At 44.3% G+C, this 20,179-nt stretch overlaps 2 protein-coding genes across 4 annotated transcripts; one reads left to right on the forward strand and one right to left on the reverse strand.

Annotated features, from left to right (window-relative positions):
* Window positions 1-315: 315 nt before the first annotated feature.
* Window positions 316-15,217, forward strand: setd1ba (SET domain containing 1B, histone lysine methyltransferase a). 3 transcript variants are annotated; one of them, XM_028417762.1, is made up of 19 exons: window positions 1,576-2,562; window positions 2,803-2,954; window positions 3,205-3,303; window positions 3,503-3,773; window positions 4,537-4,658; window positions 5,095-6,192; window positions 7,744-8,484; window positions 9,032-9,205; window positions 9,307-9,400; window positions 9,499-9,701; window positions 9,783-9,855; window positions 9,943-10,326; window positions 10,449-10,583; window positions 11,049-11,741; window positions 11,940-12,106; window positions 12,198-12,323; window positions 12,415-12,534; window positions 12,766-12,903; window positions 12,988-15,217. In XM_028417762.1, exons 1-19 carry the CDS (start codon window positions 2,502-2,504, stop codon window positions 13,159-13,161), a joined length of 5,025 nt encoding a protein of 1,674 aa, XP_028273563.1. In that variant the 5' UTR covers window positions 1,576-2,501; the 3' UTR covers window positions 13,162-15,217. The 3 variants fall into 3 exon arrangements, with proteins under 3 accessions (XP_028273562.1, XP_028273563.1, XP_028273561.1); XM_028417761.1 differs by lacking the exon at window positions 1,576-2,562 and adding an exon at window positions 316-435 and having other exon boundaries at window positions 10,449-11,741; XM_028417760.1 differs by having other exon boundaries at window positions 10,449-11,741.
* Window positions 15,218-17,206: 1,989 nt separating this feature from the next.
* car15 (carbonic anhydrase 15) lies at window positions 17,207-19,379 on the reverse strand. The gene is made up of 8 exons (XM_028418327.1): window positions 19,196-19,379; window positions 19,090-19,119; window positions 18,322-18,498; window positions 18,104-18,249; window positions 17,909-18,001; window positions 17,772-17,838; window positions 17,527-17,687; window positions 17,207-17,431 (listed from the first exon to the last, which is right to left on the reverse strand). Exons 1-8 carry the CDS (start codon window positions 19,245-19,247, stop codon window positions 17,207-17,209), a joined length of 951 nt encoding a protein of 316 aa, XP_028274128.1. The 5' UTR covers window positions 19,248-19,379.
* Between the last annotated feature and the right edge of the window lie 800 nt (window positions 19,380-20,179).

Below are 20,179 nucleotides of genomic sequence, written 5' to 3' on the forward strand. Positions count from 1 at the left end.
GTAAAATAATACATAACTGCCAAATTAAAGGAAATAGCTCAAAATCCATTACCTTTCAAAAACAACATTTCCTTGTAGTTAAATATGATGTTGCTCTGCTAGAATTGTCGAAATAGAGGAGGTTATAAATCGACAGCAATCCTGCCTTCAAGGAGAGAGAAGAGATGGTTTGCATATTGCCCACACAGATGATGCTTGAAGATGCATATTCGCTGGCTGAGAGGCAATGCTACCACTGATCAAAAAAAAAAGTTTTTTTTCTTTCTTTCAAAACAGCTCTACATCTTGCGTGCTAATGGATTCCTTCCTTTTCAGGAGACGCTTTCCCACCCCTTAATAATGCCACTATTAGAGGATCCGAAGATGGAGCTGAAAACATTCCTCCTCCTGCCCCTGCGTTTAGGCCTGTTAACTGCTTTTCACCAAAGTGCTGAGGTAAATATTTTCACCCTGAAAGTTTTCCCTCCATCTGCTTCCTCTTAGGTCTGCGTTTTAAAGCGTTGATGAAACTGTAAAAATAAAAAAAAATAATGGATATACATAATCTTGATCTGGCTTTGCTTCTGGATATATTTAAATATAACCTTGAAGCAAGGTCAAGCCGGCGTTTACACGTTTTTTTTGGACGCATTAGGCTGTTAAATGGCAGCACAAACCTAATCGTGTTTGATGTTGTCTCCACGGTTGCTGCAGTAGGCTACAGGGCACACAGCACAAGCCATCAGGGTGTAAGGCGTTTGCTGTTGTGAGAGGAAAGTGTTTAAAGTCATTAATCAAAGCAAAGGGGTTATCAGTCAACAGTCAAAACTACATGAAGCACAGTTAACTATTTTGCAAGAGGCCATTAGTTATAACACGGCCTGCCTTCTGTCAGATGAGGAGCAGAGGTATAAAATCTGCACTAAAGGCTGTTTTTATGTCAAGCATGCCAGTGAACATTCTGAATAGACTGTTAACATTAAATAGATGATAGCTCAACAGATCAATTGACATAAAACACTTTTTAATAACAATAGCTGCATGCCTCACATTTTACAATTTGTATCAAAATTTAAATGATCATAAAAGAGTTGAACTTACTCATTGCTACTCATTTCCTACAAGGCCATAAGTGCAATGCCAACAACCAGCTCTTACACATTTTGTCACTTGAACTGTGTTTTTCTCTCTATAAATTTAACATCTCCAAAACCATAAAAGCTGTTTATTAACATTTTTTTGGTTTCTTTATACTATTGTATGGGTGTGCCATGACCTAGTTAAGACAAAGATGGATTCCAAGCAGAGGAAAAAAGGCTCAAAATGTCACACATCCAGCACATTCTCTTCCTTCTTCTCAATCCTTTAAAAGGAGGAATCATACGTTTTATCATAGTCCGTGAGAGGTGAGGAAATCAAGTGTAAAGATCCCTTTTGGAACAAAGGAAACCCATATAGGCCATTGAGTCCTGTTTAAGGAAAATGGCTGCCGAGAGCGCTCAGCCCCCTCTCCCTGCTCTCTGTTGAAGGACTCCTGAGCCGTGCCTCTAATAGCAGACAGCTCCTCTGCTGCTGCGCTCTGATTGGTCCGCCGAGCTGCCGCTGTTAACCAGCCAATTGCCCGAGCACTGCACAACACAAGGCAATGTCAAACAAAACCCAGTTTGCACAACAACATGTACTTCACTGGAACAATTCACAAACGTGTGAAATAACACATGGACTTCACATTCGCACGATTAAAAAAAAAAAACAGCCCCACGGATGTTTGTTGTTAACAAAAACGAGGCGCTACACAGCTGCTTGGAACTACTTTGTTGGGATTAGAGGTGTAACGAAACAAACAGTGCATTCCGACAGTTACAAACGTTAGCGCTGCGGCTACATGTAACGGCTAACCACTAGAGTTCCGTCTGAAAATCTGCTTTCTAGCAAAAACGTGCAATCAACAACTAGCCATGCAGCTATCGGAACACATATCTGATAGATTTTTTTCTTCCTGAAAATACGCCTGGATACCTTTGAAAAGATTAAAGACGACGTGTTCATACACAAAAGTCGCGGCCAAATGAGTTTTATTAGGCTTTAGTGGCAGTTAAGAAGATATTGCCCCCTGTGTCTGTCTTGTGTTTGCCTGATAGGTAAATGCAGCCTACAGATTCAACACGGAACACACTTTAGAGTATTACAACACTAAAACTGCATCCCGATATAAAATAATCGTGCGTGTCAGCACAAATCTCGCTATGAAGACTGTTTAAAAATGATTTATTTTTTTACAAAATAACAGCACAATTAAATAAATACAAGTTTGTGACGAAAGTGCGACTCGCGTCGGAAGCAGGCAAGCCTAGCGGTGTATTGTGGGAGAGACAGCAGCTACAGAGCACAGGCACACAATATGTGTTGGCTCTCGCCGTAAAGGAGGCAGTATTCTTCAAGCTAAATCATGTAATGTAAGCGGCGAAAGGAAAGCGATTCCGTCTTTTCATCAATTAAAAAAACACTCGATCGGACGAACCATGTCCAAGCCAGGGGAGAGGAACAGATTGAACGAAGACCATGGCAGAAAGCAGAGTTCAAGTAAGCTTGTTCTTTTTTTTCCTCTTTCTCCAGCCCCTTCTAATGCCTGTTTTCCGTAAGTGGGATATACGCTAGGTCCCATTTTTCGCTTTCAGTTGGGTTACCCCCCTACCACAAAGTCATGCATCTGTGCCGTTTGGCTGTTAGAAAGTGTTGGGGGCTGGTAAAGGGGGACCGTGTTTAGCGCTGCCTCCCGATAACGCTAGCTCTCCTCTGCCCTGTCGCTGCCTGTCGTTTCAGGTCTGGCGAACGGCATGGACAGTCATCCCGTCTGTGGCTCCGCGGAGAAGCGGAGTCACCACTGGAGAAGTTACAAGTTGATCATCGACCCGGCGCTGAAGAAGGGATCACACAAACTGTATCGCTACGATGGACAGACTTTCAGCATGCCTGTAAGTGCCGCGGCGGAGCGCCTACAATAGTAACCGAGTAATCGACCTCCATGATTGGCTACAATGTGGCTGTGTTGCCGTGGCCGGCACCAGGCATGTTCAGCATCTTGAGCACCCGGGTCGGAGGTGTTGTTTTAGATTAATCAGCGCCTCCGGACTTTGCAGGACCACTTGGCAACAAGTTAGCAGCTTGTGAAGTTGTGAATGGAGTGGATAACAGCATTGTGTCATCTCCTCTCCTCTCCCACAGAACCCCGGGATACCACCGGTGGAAATCGTCCGAGACCCGAGGATCGGCCGGCTCTGGACTAAGTACAAAGAGACGGACCTGCCGGTGCCTAAATTTAAGGTCTGGAAGAAGCACATTGCCAACTTTTTCCTTACGGATTAGGGGTGCTGTCAGAAGCTGCAGACACACCCCCTCTCACACATGTTTGGAGCTGAATTCATTCCCTCTCTTATCTCAGCCGTCAAGAAATGAGTCTAACAATGGTGCAACATTAACCCGACAGCACTTAACATCAACATCTCCCTTTTCCTCCCCCCAGATCGACGAGTGTTACATCGGCCCCGTCCCTCCGAAGGAGGTGACATTCGCCAGGCTGAACGACAACATCAGGGAAGGGTTTCTTACCGACATGTGCAAAAAATTTGGAGAAATCGAGGAGGTCGAGATCCTGTACAACCCGAAGAACAAAAAGCACCTGGGAATAGCCAAAGTTGTTTTTGAGACCGTGAAAGCCGCTAAGGTGGCCGTTCAGTCGCTTCACAACACGTCTGTTATGGGAAACATCATCCACGTGGAGCTGGACCCGAAAGGTAAACAGAGTCTCAGTCATTCGAGGTAAAGACTGCATGCTGCCTGTGTAGAGCGGGAGCTGGGATGCGCAGGATGAGCACAGGAACTGTTGAATTGTTGCCTTGTTTATTTTAAATAATTAGGAAGACAGCAGTCGCGTGTGCACGTTTATGTTCGTTGCCTGGTAACGTGGGATAATTAAATTTCATTGAAAAGGACTCGTGTTCCCTTGAGCCCAGAGCTGAGGGTGCTGTGTAGTCCCAGTACGCCTAATTTCAGACCTGTAAACAAACACAAACCAGTCTGTCAGTGTCACTTCCACTGAAAAGATGTTGATAGTTGTTTTGACTGATGCAGTCACCTCTTAAGGTCGTGCAAAAAGAATGTCATGTCAAATGATTTGACTGTGCTAAGTTATTGAATGGATAATGACTTGATTTGATATCATGCACATGTCCTTTTAAGACACGTAGTTGAGCAGTACAGGTGTGTTGCATATTATGATGTGATCATGTTGTTTTATTATCAGGTTTACTGTTAATTGAGAAAATTGTAAGACATCACTGGGTAAAGTTTAAAGTTTATTTACTGACAGACATAACTGATGCATGGGTTCATAAGGCTTCTGCTGTTTGTACTTGTTTCACTTGTTTTATTTGGAGTTCAGCCTCCTTTGAATAATCACTGTAAATCATGCCAAATGGCTTTTTATATAGCCTACTACCATTATATCTGCTTTTAAAAACCTGGCACTGCACCCAACACATGTTTACTGTTCTGCAGGTGAGAATCGCCTCAGGTACTTCCAGCTCCTGATGAATGGCAGCTACACTCCCCGGACTCTGCCTGTCGGTGGAGAGGAGGCCAGAGAAGTGTCCCCTCGGAGTCTGGCCGAAGCTTTACTGGTAAAGACTCCATATTTATTGTGCATAATGTGGTTAGTTTGAAATCAAAAACTGTTGCAATAGTTGAGCTGGTTCGTGCATGGACTTTTTTGGAGGAAAAGCTGTGTAGCTGTGTCCAAATCTAAGAGGATTTGTAATTCAGCAGGTGGACAGTAGAGCAGAGGAAATGTTATCCTGACCCTTACCTGTGGACTGAACATTGAACTGTGCACTTTTGCCTCATAGCATGAGAGCCCCGTGGTATTTTCAATATGCACTCTTCCCATTAGTTGATTTTTCTAAAAGACCTTTGCTGAAATGTACCTTCAGTTATTTTTGGACAATTGCCCAACTATGGTTTATGACTGCATTGATTTAAAGGCTTGCATCCCAAGTAATTTATTAAGAATCTCTGAACATTATTTAAAATGTTGTCTTCACTTCTTCACCTTTTTAGGCCTGTGAGCCCATCCGCAGGCTGTCAGAGAGCAGCATGTCAGGTGTGGGAGGAACTTTACCATCTAGCAGCTCCACCACTCCACTGACCCTGGAGACGGGCTACTCCAGCCTAAGGCAGGACACGCCTCAGTCACAGGGAACCCCTCATACCCCACGCCAGGCAAGTACGCCCTTCTCTCAAGACTCCAATTACTCCAGCCGGCAGTCCACACCTGCGTACCAGTCCAGCCGTCCTGAGAGCTCCGGAGCTTACAAATCTCGCAGACACGACAAGTTCCAGGACGCGTACAACCGCAGACCAGAAAGGCCTCAGTATCGCAGTAACATGTATCGAAACACATCTGAACAAACTTCTTTCAAACAGCACCAGCTCACGCCACCCGAACCTCCACCTTCCACCACTTCATTTAACTATACAGCACCTCCCCCCGCAACGCCCAATTACAAGTCCGCTTTCCCCCCCTACCAAGCTCCTTTGCCCCCTGCATTCCCCCCATCGGAGCCACCTTTCCATCACCCAACCCAAAGGGAGGGTGAATACCTCCGACCCCCACAGCCGCCTCTCACAGCAGCTACTGACTTTATGCCCGTCAAAGAGAGACCAGAAACTCCCCCAATCCCAGAGCCCCCACCAGAGCCTGGGCCCCATCCGACCACCCCTCCACCTCAAACTCCAGAGCACTGCCCCTCACCTGGCTCACCTGTGCTGGATCCAGAGCGCAATAGCCTGGATTCCCGCATTGAGATGCTCCTCAAGGAGAAAAGGACAAAACTGCTGCCATTCCTGGAAGAGCGAGACTCTGACACAGAGGTGCGGATGGAGGGAAGTCCCATTTCATCCTCCTCATCACAGTTATCCCCAATTCCCCCTTACACGAGTGGCTCTCAAGGTGGCCCACAAAATTCCCGACCCGCCAGCACAGGGTTGGAGGATATCAGCCCGACCCCACTGCCAGACTCAGAAGATGAAGAGCCGATACCTGGAACTGCCTCCATGTTTAAGAAAATCAGCTCTCCTGTCCACGATAAGACGAGCAACAGTGACCTCAAGGATGGACCTTTTCGAGGCCATACTCCCTCAGATAAAATGGACACGGTAAGATAAAGCATGAAAATAACTGAATGTTTGTCTGCACGTTAACATCTGCCAGGTTGCCATGTGTCAGATGCTGTAACAGTTAACTCCTATTAACTGCCTTGATTAGTTGATAGTAGCATGGCACTGATGTTTACGCACAGCTGTGAATGACAGTTACTCTGGGTAGTCAGGAAGTTGGGTCTGGTTTCAGGGTGAGGTGGTTGTAGTAACCTTCTCTTTTGTTTCATTCTTTCACCTTGTGAAGGAATTTCCAGTTTCACAGTAAACTGTGTTGGTGCTACCACACTAGAGGTGTTTGCACTTTTATGTTGGTGAATTTTCAATTTTATTTTTCTGCAAAATATAACAATAATGTCAGAACAAAAAAAACAACAAACCTAAAAAGTTTTGTTTGCACAAGAGATGGTGTTATGTGCCCAAAAAAAGAAGTCTTGTCATTGCAAGTAGAAGCATTGAAATAAGTTATGAATAAAAATGTTCAGAGGCATAGATTGCAGCCTTCAAATACCTTCACATTCATACAAAGCTGCTCGTTTGAAGTCACACCACCACCATCTGGCCTGTGATGTCGTGTTTCTACACTTTGTGCTTCCAAAGGAGAAATAAGAGCCACTCTGCTGTTGGGGGAACACTTTTGTTTCCTCTTTGTAACACTCTTCACACATACAGCTCCAACAGAGGGAAACACAGTTTGGCTGTTAGCCCCATTCAGCAGCACACTTCCTGGTTTTGCGGAGCTTGACAGTCAGGATTGGTCACAGTGTGCCTCTTTCTCTCTGCTCTCATATTTCAAGATATCACAAAGCAAACAGGTCATTTGGGTAACAACACCACTCCCAGCCTGTGAACACTGCTTAGTTTCATTTCTGCAGCAGTTATAGCAGAAGTTCTATATTAATAATGAAAAAAAGCAGAAAGGTGAAATCCTAAGTTTTTCTACTGTGTTACTGTGGTAACTGAATAAACAGCTCCGTTTGGAAACATGCTGACCCAAAGACACAGGTCAGTTCTGTTTGACTGTGCTAATGAGTATACAAAACCTTGAACCCAAATCAGCTGTAGAGTCATTGTTGTTACTACTGTTTGGAAGGAGGTACTGGGTTCTCAGTGCTGCTTTAGTACTGACTGAAATGTGTCCAAATAGCCCTTTAAAGAAAAGTAATTGTGTTGTCCCAGAAATTAGGCGACAAACATTATTGCAATTATTATATTATAATAATTAGTAAGTATTTTAAAATCGATTTATGTGACTGAGAAAATTATAACTGTATAATAATGCAAGTAAATCCTGTTGAAAACCTGTTGCTTCTGGCTAAATTATAGGAGACACAATAAGCAAATCTGAGTTCAGTTAAAATTATTTAGGCCATGTCCATATTTAGTAATACATTGGAGATGACTGCTAATGCTATAATTCATATATTCTTATAAATAATAAAAATTAAAACTCAAATGAACGTACACAAAATCTTTATATCTTAACATTTTGTATAGCTTTCGAAGCTCTGGTGCTTGCTTGTTGTCTGACAGGCTGTCTTTTTCACACAGGGTCATCAGTCATCCGGAGAAGACATGGAAATCTCTGAGGACGAGATGCCCGGGACTCCGATCACCAGTGGAGAATGTGGCAAAGGCATTGTCGTGAACTCTGCGGTGTCCCCGATGCAGACCATTCCCATCCACCCTGCTGGCTTCCACCCCCTGCAACACCAAGCCGGCTTTGCCATCCCACATCATCACCTGGCCCCTCACTCTGCTGTCCCGGGTCATCCTCACCTTGCAGGTCATCCCGGTGTGCCTCACCATATGCTGCCACACATGGGTCCTTACCCTCACGGCATGATGCCACTGATGCAAATGGAGTTGATGAACTGCTTGCGGTGGGAACAATGGAGCACCGTGCCCATGTCTTTCCAGATGCAGCAGCAGATGCTGAGCCGCATGGCACAGACGAGAGGGCCCTATCCTTATCCGCATTTTATGGACAGCAGTGCATTTGGGGGACCCTACGCACCCCTTTCTATGGGTGCTACTCCCGCTGGCAGCCCGGGAGCACCTGGACAACAATGGCAGCTTCCCAGTTTACCAAAGTTCAACCCCACTGTTCCTCCTCCCGGATATGAGACTAAAAAGGAGGATCCCCACAAGGCCACCGTCGACGGCGTGCTGCTGGTCATTGTCAAAGAGTTAAAGGCCATCATGAAGAGGGACCTCAACCGCAAAATGGTGGAGGTGGTGGCTTTCAGGGCCTTCGATGACTGGTGGGAGAAGAAGGAACGCTCAGCAAAGGTAAGATTCACTCGTGATGTCTACAGATGCAGAGAGTTTATATCTATCCACACATGCACAGTTAATGTACTGACTGATTTCTAGTTGGTGTCAATTAGATTGGCAAAACAAATTAGATGCATATTATATAAAGCAACAAATTGCAGTGGTATTTAAATCTGCACTGCAGCATAAACACACATCATAAGTGCTAATCCACAGCTGGATAATTTGAGGCATTTTGTTAATTGTTGGAAAAAGAACATTTTAAAGACCTCTGTGTAGTAGGTATTTCAATGTTTTTGTCTACCGACAAGCCCAGCATTAATACTACCGGTAAATAAGAGTCAATTCAACAGTTTTATTTAATTTTCTGAACTCCATAATCATTCGTAACAACACTTGTCTTCACCTTGTTCTGTGCAAACACAGTGTGCACAATCTGCCAAATAGACTTTATCACATGACTGTTGGATCTATATAAGGCAATCACACCTTTAGATCAATATTTCCTTTTCCTTTTCTTTTTGTTTTTCCCTACAATTAAAAATGTTTCCTGCACCACCAGGCATCATTGACTCCAGTGAAAGGTGCAGAGGGGAAAGAAGAAGAAAGACCCAAACCTAAAGAGACAATGAGCTCAAGTCTGCTGGAGAACTGGAACAAGGGGGAGGGACTCGGCTACGAGGGAATGGGCCTGGGAATCGGTTTGCGAGGAGCTATTCGCTTGCCCTCCTTCAAGGTAAGATTTGAAACTTGTCTTTCACTAAATGCAGAGAAAGATGAGCTGTCTGGAGCAGGTGCTGGTGGGGGGCATTTATAGAAGCTGTATGTTGTACTCAGGTGAAAAGGAAGGATCCACCTGAGGCTGCAGTACCAGGTGACAGCAAGCGAGCCCGACCCTCCACTCCAGTGGACGATGAACTGGAGGATGAAGGTGAGCCTTTACTGGGGATGTGAATGCAGACAAAATATAACATGCATCCACTTCACACATTTCAAATGCTAATTCATCTTCTGGTTAATACCGGCCAGACCGGGATCGAGACCCTGCTGAGCTCCCCTCGGGTGATTCTAAAATGAACGGCGATGGCACATCTGCAAAGAGGCGACACTCACGGCCAGCTGAACTGGACAGTGAGGGAGAGGAGGAGGTGGACACCTCAGGGAAGGAGGAGTCGTCCGACAGGGAGGAGGAACCTGATGGAAAGGCTTTAGACAGGCTGTCATTGGGCAAGGTTGTCAAAAATACACCTGGTGTGTGCAGAATATCTGTGGTTTTTATATACATTTTTGAGACCTGTCTCATCTACTTGTAGGAGAGTGGTGACGAGGATGGCGATGATGAAGGCTCATCTAGTGACAGCATTTCCTCAGACTCATCTGATGATGGTATTTTACACACCTGACAGACGCAGCTGCAGGGTTCCTCTTATAATGTTAGCTACTTGACACATTTGTTTGCGTCTTATCTTGCAGAAGCTGAGAGCTCCGCATCCTCTAAGGCCAGTTCAGGCTCGTCAGCAGAAAGTGACGACTCCTCTGAGTACGCGTCAAGCTCAGAAGATGAAGGCGGTGAAGACAGGAAGGCAGCAACAGAGGAAAAGGATGAAGATGGCAAAAAGGCTAGGACCTCCTCATCTTCTTCGTCCTCTTCCTCTTCTTCGTCCTCGTCCTCATCTTCTGAAGCGGAGGAGAGGGAGGAAGAGGCAAAGCCAACAAGCCCTCCTTCAGGACCAGTCCTGCAAATTAAGGAGGAGGAGAGCAATAGGGAGGAGCCAGACAGCAAGCCCAAACACAGACCTCCTAGTCCTGAGGACATAGAGCAGGACCTGAAGCCACCATCGCCTAAAGGCATCTCAGGTGAGAGTCATTCACTCGGTAGTCAAGCATTTGAACTGGAGGCATTTATTTAGTTTGTTTAATGTATTTTAGTATTAATGCCAGAGTTTAAATGAAAGATATACTCTCTTCCTGTCTTCCAGGTAAAGAGCGAGACATCAGTGTAGATGGCCACATTCCTGCAGTAAAGTCTGAACCTCAGGAGCATGTTGCAAAGCTACGGCCTCCCACTCCCACAGGCACCCTGCTTGACAGCGACCAGGAGACAAAAGCCAAAGGTAAAAGAGAGCCTGAAGAAGTAGCCTGCACCCCTAATCAATTAGCACCACCCCATTTAGATTCAAACACCCCTGTCCCTAAATCAGTTTCAGCATCTTTAATGCACCTACCCCTACCTCCTCACGCGGCTGTAGAAGGTCGTTCCCTCCTTCATCCACCCCCTGGTCCCCTGCCTGACTTTTCTCAGCGGACCAGGCTCCCCACAGATGAGGATATCCCCCGCACGCCAGGCAGGGACCTGATGGAGCGTGCCCGGAGTCTGGGCAAATCCCAGAGCACCGACACAGTGCCCATCACACCCGGTAGCGATGCCCCGCTGTCAGGCAGCAGCCTGTTGCTTAGCTCCCCCCATATCCCTGGTAGTCCCTTTTCTTACCCTGCACAATCTCCTGTCCTAAGTGCTGGAGTCCCCCGCACTCCAGGAAGAGACTTAACATTCACGCCTGTCTTCCCTGACCCCACAGCACTGACACTTAATAGGAAAATATCCTCTGAGAGCCTCGACGATAGACCAGTGTTTAAGGAGCCACCCATCAGCGCCCTGCCTAACCAGGCACTGTCAACGAGCACAGAGCACTCAGCTGCCATCCCCGAAGATCTCCCCGCTGGTCTGTCTGTGGAGGTCCCTGTGCCATCAGACACCACCCCATCCAAGAAGAAACCTGGTCGACCCAAAAGCAAAAAGATTCCTGCTGCGTCTGCAGCTGATGAGTCTTTGGAGCTCTCATCAGAGTCCACCACTTTGCCTCATGAAGCACATCTCGGCGATCTATCTATGCAGATGATATCCGCCAAATCCCAGAAACACCCGAGCCTGGACTTCCGGGAAGGAGAGGTAGAGCCCCAGACGGTCTTGCCCGCTGAAGATGGCTTCCTGTCCTATGAAGAGGAGACACCCGTGGCAGTGAAACCTGCCCGGAGGTCGCGGCGAGGCTGGGAGGAGCTGCTGCTTGACAGTCTGTCTCCTGTCACCACACCTCCTCGGCCTTACTTCACCCGGCGCTCTGACTTTGAGGAGATGACCATCCTGTATGACATCTGGAATGAGGGCATAGATGAGGAGGACATACGGCTTCTGCAGATCACTTATGACAAGATGCTTCAGCAGGACAATGGCAATGACTGGCTCAACGACACGCTGTGGGTCAACCATCCTTATATCCTTTACTGCTGAACTCATTTATACAAAATGTTGTGGCATTTCTCAGAAGTTATAAAGAGCTATTTTTAAATAGGATAATATGTATGTATTTTAAATAGCAGCCCCCTCTGCTGGTGAAAATGAGGAACTTTTCAGCCGATACTGAGTATCTGTTAAGTGTTCCAAAGCAGTTTCTTCCTTGACTTCCCTGCACCGACCAACATCGCGGGAGTGAAGAAAAAGAAGAGGGACGACGGCATGAGGGATCACATGACTGGCTGTGCACGAAGCGAGGGATACTACAAGATCGACAAAAAGGACAAGCTCAAATATCTTCAGAGCACACGGGTGCAGTCAGAGGAGCCACCAGTCGACACACAGGTGGGCAGGAGATGACGAGTTGTGATGTCTGTGAAAATTTTCATGTGAAAACATTTGAAGCAGCATGTATAACTTCATGTCATCCATGCAGGGTATGAGTATTCCTGCACAGGTTCACGCCTCTACCAGAGCTGGCTCAGAGCGGCGGTCGGAACAGCGACGTTTGCTGTCCTCCTTCGCATGTGACAGCGACCTGCTGAAGTTCAACCAGCTGAAGGTAAACAAAATCAACAGACACGCACAACAAACATGATTACAGATGTTATTAACTTCCTCGTGATGCTGAGTGACACTGCTGTCTCTTTCAGTTCCGTAAGAAGAAGATCAGATTCTGCAAATCACACATCCACGACTGGGGTCTGTTCGCTATGGAACCCATTGCTGCTGATGAGATGGTGATCGAATACGTTGGACAGAACATCAGACAGGTGAGAGAGACCTAGTTTTTAAACTTGTGAGTATGGTGGGCCAGGAAGCTGCAGACTGTCAGATAATGATAGATCCTCTTACCAATAACCTCCCTACACTTATCGCAATGGGTGATATTTTATGTTGATACAATCAGGCGCCTGCATTTTTCCTTTAGAAGCAAAGTTGTTGATCTGCCGACAGGACATGGCCAGGGGACCAAAGTAACAAGTGATTATCTGCTTTTGTAGGTGATTGCTGACATGCGGGAGAAGCGCTATGAAGAAGAGGGCATCGGTAGCAGCTACATGTTCCGTGTTGACCACGACACCATCATAGACGCCACCAAGTGCGGCAACTTTGCCCGTTTCATCAACCACAGCTGCAATGTAAGGCAGCATCCTTTTAATAATAAGTCAACATTTATAAAGCCAACAAGTGCTTATTGTGTCTATTTCTGTGTTTCCTTGCAGCCCAACTGTTATGCTAAAGTCATCACAGTGGAATCTCAAAAGAAGATCGTGATCTACTCCAGACAGCCAATTAATGTCAACGAGGAGATCACTTACGACTACAAGTTCCCCATTGAGGATGTGAAGATCCCTTGTCTGTGTGGGGCCGAGAACTGCAGGGGAACGCTGAATTAAGTCAAGGTCAGAGCGCTGTCTTGAAACTTTTTTTTAAGATTCAGACAGACTGCTTAAAAACCCAGATGAGGAGGAACTGCAGATGGAAATCTTTATCGGGGAGTGAGGAGAAGAAACACTGCAAGTCACATGGAAAGAGAGGAGCTTCCTGTACGGCTCTCTTCACATATTTAACTCTAGATTGTTTACGATTTATGGTGCTCTTAAAATTAAAAAACGATTCGTTTTTTTTATATGAAAACACTTGACTTGCTGGTGCAGCCTTTCCTTCCCTCCTCTCAGTGTCGGACAGTATTTGTGCATGGTTCCTTCAACATCCAGTTCTGGTTTCTACACTCTTTCCTCTTATTTGTCTCATAAGCTTTACCAACACCACATGTGGTACAACACAGACTCATATGTTCAGCTGCTTACTAACACTGTTGAGACGCACAAGCCCACATGGAAAAGGCCTCTCTTTGTGGGTTAGGATGTGTTCACCACCTGAGCGATTAGCAAGACGATGTCGTTTCCATCCAGCAGCAGGTGGGAGGACAGCGGAGTGCACTGAAACTCTGCTTTCCCGCTACTACCTCCTCTGTACCACCTTTCTTAGAAAACAAAAAAATCAAACTAACAAAAACATTCTAAAATGGTTCAATCCTGCCACAAAAATCTGTAATATTGGAATATCTCCCCAGCTTTCACCAGCCATTTATGGATCATGCTGCTTCCTATTAGTTTATGCAAGGATTAATCTGTATTAATGATATTCCAGTGTTTCCCAGATTTGTTTAGGTAGTTCTCTTCATGCTTCAATGACACTATTTTTTGTGTGCATGTATGTGTGAGTGTGTGTCAGAACTCCTGCCTGCTTGAGAGTATTTATCATCATATCTTTAGTGTGTGAGAATGCGAGTGCACTGCCCCCTGTAGGCTGAGGCACAGAAGGCCAACCAATCCTGCAAAGCAACAAAATGTTATCAAGTCCCTTCTCCATCCACTGAGCAGCCGTAGGTCAAAATACAGATATGTGTTTTTGTTTAAAGTGCCATATGAATGTGTACCTGTCTTTGTTGAACCTGAGGGAGGACATGTTCACACGCATGTCCAGAGACTTGCTGCCTTTTCCAGGTGTTTGATGATGATTTTTTTGCTTTGTTTATTTGTAGCTGCGACAACTTATGTCCCACTTATTCGTGCTCACCGATTTCTCTTTGACAACCAGTGTTTAATGTTTCCTGCGAGACAGACGAGTTTCAGTGACTCTCATAGTCACATCTTTCTTTATAAACTCATTAAGATGAAAAAAAAGACTTGTGAATGCACTCGAGGCTTGCACTTCTGCTTTAACCAGTCAGCCCCACTATCCTCCCCCTTCTCTAAGACCAAGTCAGTCATTGCTTTTCAATCATTTGGATTAATAATGGAGATTTTTTTTTCTTTTCACCAGTAATGTTCATATTGTATATGATGACTTGTACAGACGATCTAAAGCTTTTTTTTAACTTCACAAGGGTAACACTTTTAAAGATGCATCTTTGTCTCTTTTTTTAAAAAAACAAAAGACTAAGTATTTAAAAAAAATATTTCAGGGATCTGTAAAAGGATTTTGATGGTTTCAAAGGTTGTTTATTTAAAGAAAAAAGGTCCACTGTGTACAGGAAAAGTCTCCACCTCCCCCTTTTTGGAAAGATTGTTTCTTGTAGAAACGTCTTCATTTTCAGCCCATTTGCTTTGTAATCCTAAAAAAAAAACAATGTGTAAATACTGTAACTGTGAATAGTATATAAATATATATATTTTGTTCCCTGGGGATTTGCTACATGAACACAGCTCAGACATCTATGTATCATAAGGAGGTGAGCGATGAGCTGGTAGCAGGAAATTCAGCTTGTGTCAAGCTTCTTGTTTTGTTGTTTTGTTTTTTTTTATTTTCTGTTGTAAATTCTATGAAAAGTCGTTTGCGGTGTGGAGAGTAAAAAAAAAAAAAAAGGTGCAGAATCGGCATAAGAAGAGGCCTGAAGCTTCAGCCTGTTTCTCGTGTCTATTTATTATATGACAAATGTATGAAAAAAGAAAAAATTCAAATAAAGCAATTTTGCATACATCCATAAAGAGGAGTTGTTTTTCATGTACTGCCTGATAAATGATTGATTCAACAGTCCTGCTGAATTTTCCTTAATGAAAACAGCTGATCAGACAGTGATGATGTCATGCCCTCTAATAAACACACAGCCATCGTGTCACACTGTAACACTTTGAACACTTCTGTACATTTAGGTGCGTTGGTTGTTGTTGTCATCAGCCGGCTTCATCTCCCCGAGCCATTTGTTGCTGTTGCCGAACTCTGAAGTCAGATGGACTCCAGCTATCACTCGTCTTCCTCGCTGCTTGGGTGTCTGCAGCTCGACGTCACCTTCATCTAACCCTGGACTCACATTTACAAAGTCCTCAGAGAGACAGAAAAGGCTTAGTGTGTGTGTCTGTGTGTGTCTGTGTGTGTGTGCTGCCGTGACAGGAGGAGGATGGTGTGACCACAAGCAGAGAGGCTGGGCTGAAAGAGTGAGCTTAGACAGCATGGGGGCCCAGCTCACACTCGTCTCCATCTGCTTAACGATATCAAACACACCCCCAGCATGATGTGATCTTATTGGTCCCTTGTTTTGCTGGTTGTGTCTTTCAGCTCATAAAGATGTGGATGGATCATAAAGCCATGAGTGTCAGTCACTTTTTAAAAAATCAATTTATGCAAACTATGCATGTTCTCTACGTGATACAGAACATGTTGATCATCCACGTCTATCAGCAGCTGTGTGAGCCTGCTGATCATTTCATGCTGACCACAAATTTACAACTTAAAGAGGCCGTTTGTGAATAATTCTCTAAAAGCTATCCGCAAAGTTAAAAAAAACCCCCATCAAATTACAGCAATCATTCTGAAACAGCAGCAGATGTGACACAGAATCATGTTTTTATTGATAATATATATGAGCTGTTTGGTTGAAAGGGGACAGGTGTTTCTTTTCTTCTTCAATGAAGCCTATTGAAGGCCTTCTTTACATGCTGCTAGCGCTAGTGCTACTGGTGCTGCTGGATCCTGGCAAACATACAAAGAAATGCTGACAGAACAGAAGCACTGACACACACACACACACACACACACACACACACACACACACAGGTAGATGTTTGCATGTCGAGGAGCAGGTGAGCCAGCTCATTTAACAAAATAGACTTTATTTTAGATCATTAAAAAAAAAGGATTTGTGCAGACATTTTGACATCTTGGTGAATTAGTCTTACTATTAATTAATTACATGGCATGTGTGTCAAAATGTCTGAAATAATAAAGGAAGGATTATAAGCGTCTGTGCTGATTTCATACACTACAAGTCATTTCTACACACTTTATCTTTTTACTAACACTCAAATCAGGTCTTTATAATAAACCATTTTTATTCCTTTTTAGCACTGGAAGCAGAATAGATCAAAGAAAAGAAAAAATCAGAGGGTTCAGACTGACATATCTCAGCAAATATAAAACAAGTGGAATCATTTTTAACAGAAAATCAGTAAATTTACTCGAGTACTGTTTCATACTACTTCAAACAGCTACATTTCCACAGGTAAATGCTGTATTTTCTAACTGCTATAGTTACTTTAAACATGGAAATTAGACACTATACTATATACCCATTTATCAAGTTATTGCATTGTTGTGTTGGCACTGTCACGTATTCTGAATACTTATAGGACATTACTTTGATTTCCTGTGTTTCTTGCAGCCTCAACATCAAGCCTGTCAGTACATACAGCCTTTGTCTGAGTTTTGATCTTTATCTTTATCTTGTAATAATGTTAATCATACTTCAGATAACATGTTAGCAATGCACTAATGGAGTTAAATAAACATTAAATAAGATTTACAGTACTCTTCTTCACAGCTTGTTTTCTCTGCTGGAGTGTATGTGAGAACTCAAATAAGACCACAGAATGTCACCTAAATGATCTAAATACAATTTTTTTTTTCTTTTATCAACTTTTTTTTTTCTTTTTTATTGTTTTATAAATAAAAAATAAAGCTTCCCAGCAAAAGGATTGAAAGCAGAAGCCCTGGTGCAGCTGACCTGAAGGGCTGACCAGCCGCCCCTTTGAGGATTTTGGCGTCTTTGGAGGCAGAGACGATGCGACTAAAGGTCGGGTGGATGTGCCTGAAGTTGTTCTGCAGAGGAGTCACCTGCTCAGCATCCTCCTCTGTGGAGAAGATCTGTGAGGTAAACTGAGCCAGCTGAGGAGAGAACAAAAACAGTTTGTCTTTTTTCAGCAGTCTGGTTTAAAGGTTTTTCTTCTTTTTTTTTTAAATAGATTTTAAATGAGACATACTTGGGACCATGAGATGTAGATGGGGACTTCGTACACAGTCCACACAACCACTTGAGAACATGGAGGCGTTGTGAGGCTGCCATAGTAGCGGTAATACTGACTCATGTTGTGCTTCGGCAGAAGGCTCATCAGCGGAAATGGCTTGATTTTAGTTGTTTGGCCTTGTGGAGTGATGCAGAGCCATAATGAGAACACAGTGACAAGAACATGAAGCAGCAGCAGAATGTCTTTATGTTCCCTCTAACCTTTGTAAGCCACAGAGGACAATCTCTGTGATATGTGTCCAAAGTGCACATTTTCTGCATAAACAACCTGCAAAAAAATCACAAAATAAGCACAGAAATGATCACACATCCAGGGCCAGCTTCACAAATGAACTGACGTCAATGAAGAAACCGAGAACAGCCAGTCCCGTCGGGTCCTCCAAGGCTGCAGACATGTTTGGGTGGATGGACTTCATGTTGACTATGTGCATCTGGAAGAGAGCACAGAGACATTAAGGGAAGTCTGCACTGCGCCGGCTTGCTGGGACAGGCGGCTCATGACAGTGTAGAGCTGTCTACTGACCATACTGTACCTCCATTGGGTATCTGCGTGTGTCCACTGTATGCTCGGAGCCATTGCTGGCCGGGCCTCCCCAGTGGAAGTGCAGCTGGATGGTGTGATACAAATCTGTGAGGCCTCCGCCACTGACCTCCATCCCACTGCCGACCTGCAGCACGACTGAAAGCAACAACACACGTCATCTCTGACTCAACAGTCACCCTCCGTGAGTGTTATCTGCAGCGTATTCACCAGAGTGCCCGTCGTTTTTCAGCGTCCAGTGGCCTGATTGGATCACATCAAAGCCCTCAAGATGTAAAGGTCCCAGAGAGTCGTTTCTGGTCATGTGATGGTCCAAATTGATGGGAGAGTGATGGTGTTCAAGTAAAGGGTGGCACGAGGGGAACGTGTCTCCCCAGGAGTAAGGATCTGAGGATGGAGAAGAACCCACATTAACACACAGGACAAAGGTTACTGTGGAAAACAAAGGAAAACAAGAAAGAAGTACATATAGTGGGTCAATGGACCATATCACCTGACCTTACTCAGCTAATCTATGTGGGTTCAGATTGAAAAGTCATCAGTGTAATGTTTCATGCTGTAGAAAAAGTCATTTTATTTGAAGATAAAGGTATACCTTTATTGTCATTTCGTGTTTCTAACTTAATACTGAGCAAAAAAAGCATGAATTTCTTCTACACAATTCATAATAAATTACATTTAAGTTTAACTTTTACCATTTGATCCTCCCAACACTGTGGACAGATAAACATATTTTATCTCTGTATAATCTGTAATGAGCCATTAATCAGCAATAATGAGGACAGAGGTCAGTTTCATCAATACAGACACAGTCATGACCCAATAGCACCTAATCATTCCTTCATGTTTCTCTGGCAGTGAGTCCAATGATTTTACTAAACAGAATTTGTGTTTTCAATGGATGTTAAATTTTACATATTGATTTTCAAAGCCGTTATAAATGTTGCTTTATAATAATGATAAAAAGTAGTTACTTACCACAGTGTGGCTCATTGTAACAGTAGTCATCTGGAACGAAAACAGCATGATGTTGACAATTTTTTGATGACCTTGAACTGAACACAAACTTTGGCAGGAGCCTCACCTGAATCAGCGCAACAAACAACAATCATCAGGAGAGCTGCAGTCCGAATCATCGTAGGATCCCCGCCGCACAGACAGGTGTCAGTATCTGAGGTAGACTAAAACAAACCCGGGTGCAAGTCCTGCTTAAATAGGAAGGGAGGTGAAAGCCGAGTTTTATTTTCTCCTGATCTGATCGGTGAACTGTGTCATTACCAGTGTGCTGGTCTTTTCTGATCAACGGGCTCATTGATGCAAGGACATCCCCCCCCCCCCTCCTTTCCTCCCTCCCTCTCCCACTCTGCTGCTGCCAGCATAGATGCCCAGTGACTAGTAACAAGCCCCATTCATCTTATGGGAAAGTCAGAGGATGTGGTGGCAGGTTGAATTAGAAGTGAACAGAATATATATGACTTAGTATAAAGAGGATGTATAGATAAGTTTGAAGGTGCAAATAAAAAAATCCACCGATGCCCCCCCAGTAATATACACATAAATTATAGCAATAATGTGGTCCAATTTTGAGAATGAAATCTAAACTACTGCCAGTCAAAAATCATACTTTGATATTTAAACATCTCCTTTATTCTATTCTATGGCTGCCTTGAGTGAACAGCTCAGAGTTTAAGTGTCATGTCTCTCTCATCCAGGCATAGATTATGTGAGTCTGTCACTACTCGGCCCATGCAAACAAAGACTCTTTTCTCCACCGGCAATGCTCCCCAGCTGGGTATCACTATCTCTGCTCCGCCTACTGCCTTATGAGTCACTGCGAGGTGCACTATATCCACTTTCTTTAAATTATCTGAATCTTCTGATAGCTGTGGATTGGATTCAACCACAACCTCGCTCCCACTGCTGGGGGATTTCCCCTGCATCCCACCTTAATCCTCTTTCTGACATTTGGTCACAGCAGGTGGAGGGATTTCCTCCAGCTAAATGTCGTGATTGATGAGATTCAACGAAAAAAAAGTTCACCGTGTGTTCACAGCCACTGACGCATGAG

This window comes from Parambassis ranga, chromosome 12 (assembly GCF_900634625.1).
Source record: "Parambassis ranga chromosome 12, fParRan2.1, whole genome shotgun sequence".
In the NCBI taxonomy this organism is placed as follows: domain Eukaryota; kingdom Metazoa; phylum Chordata; class Actinopteri; family Ambassidae; genus Parambassis; species Parambassis ranga.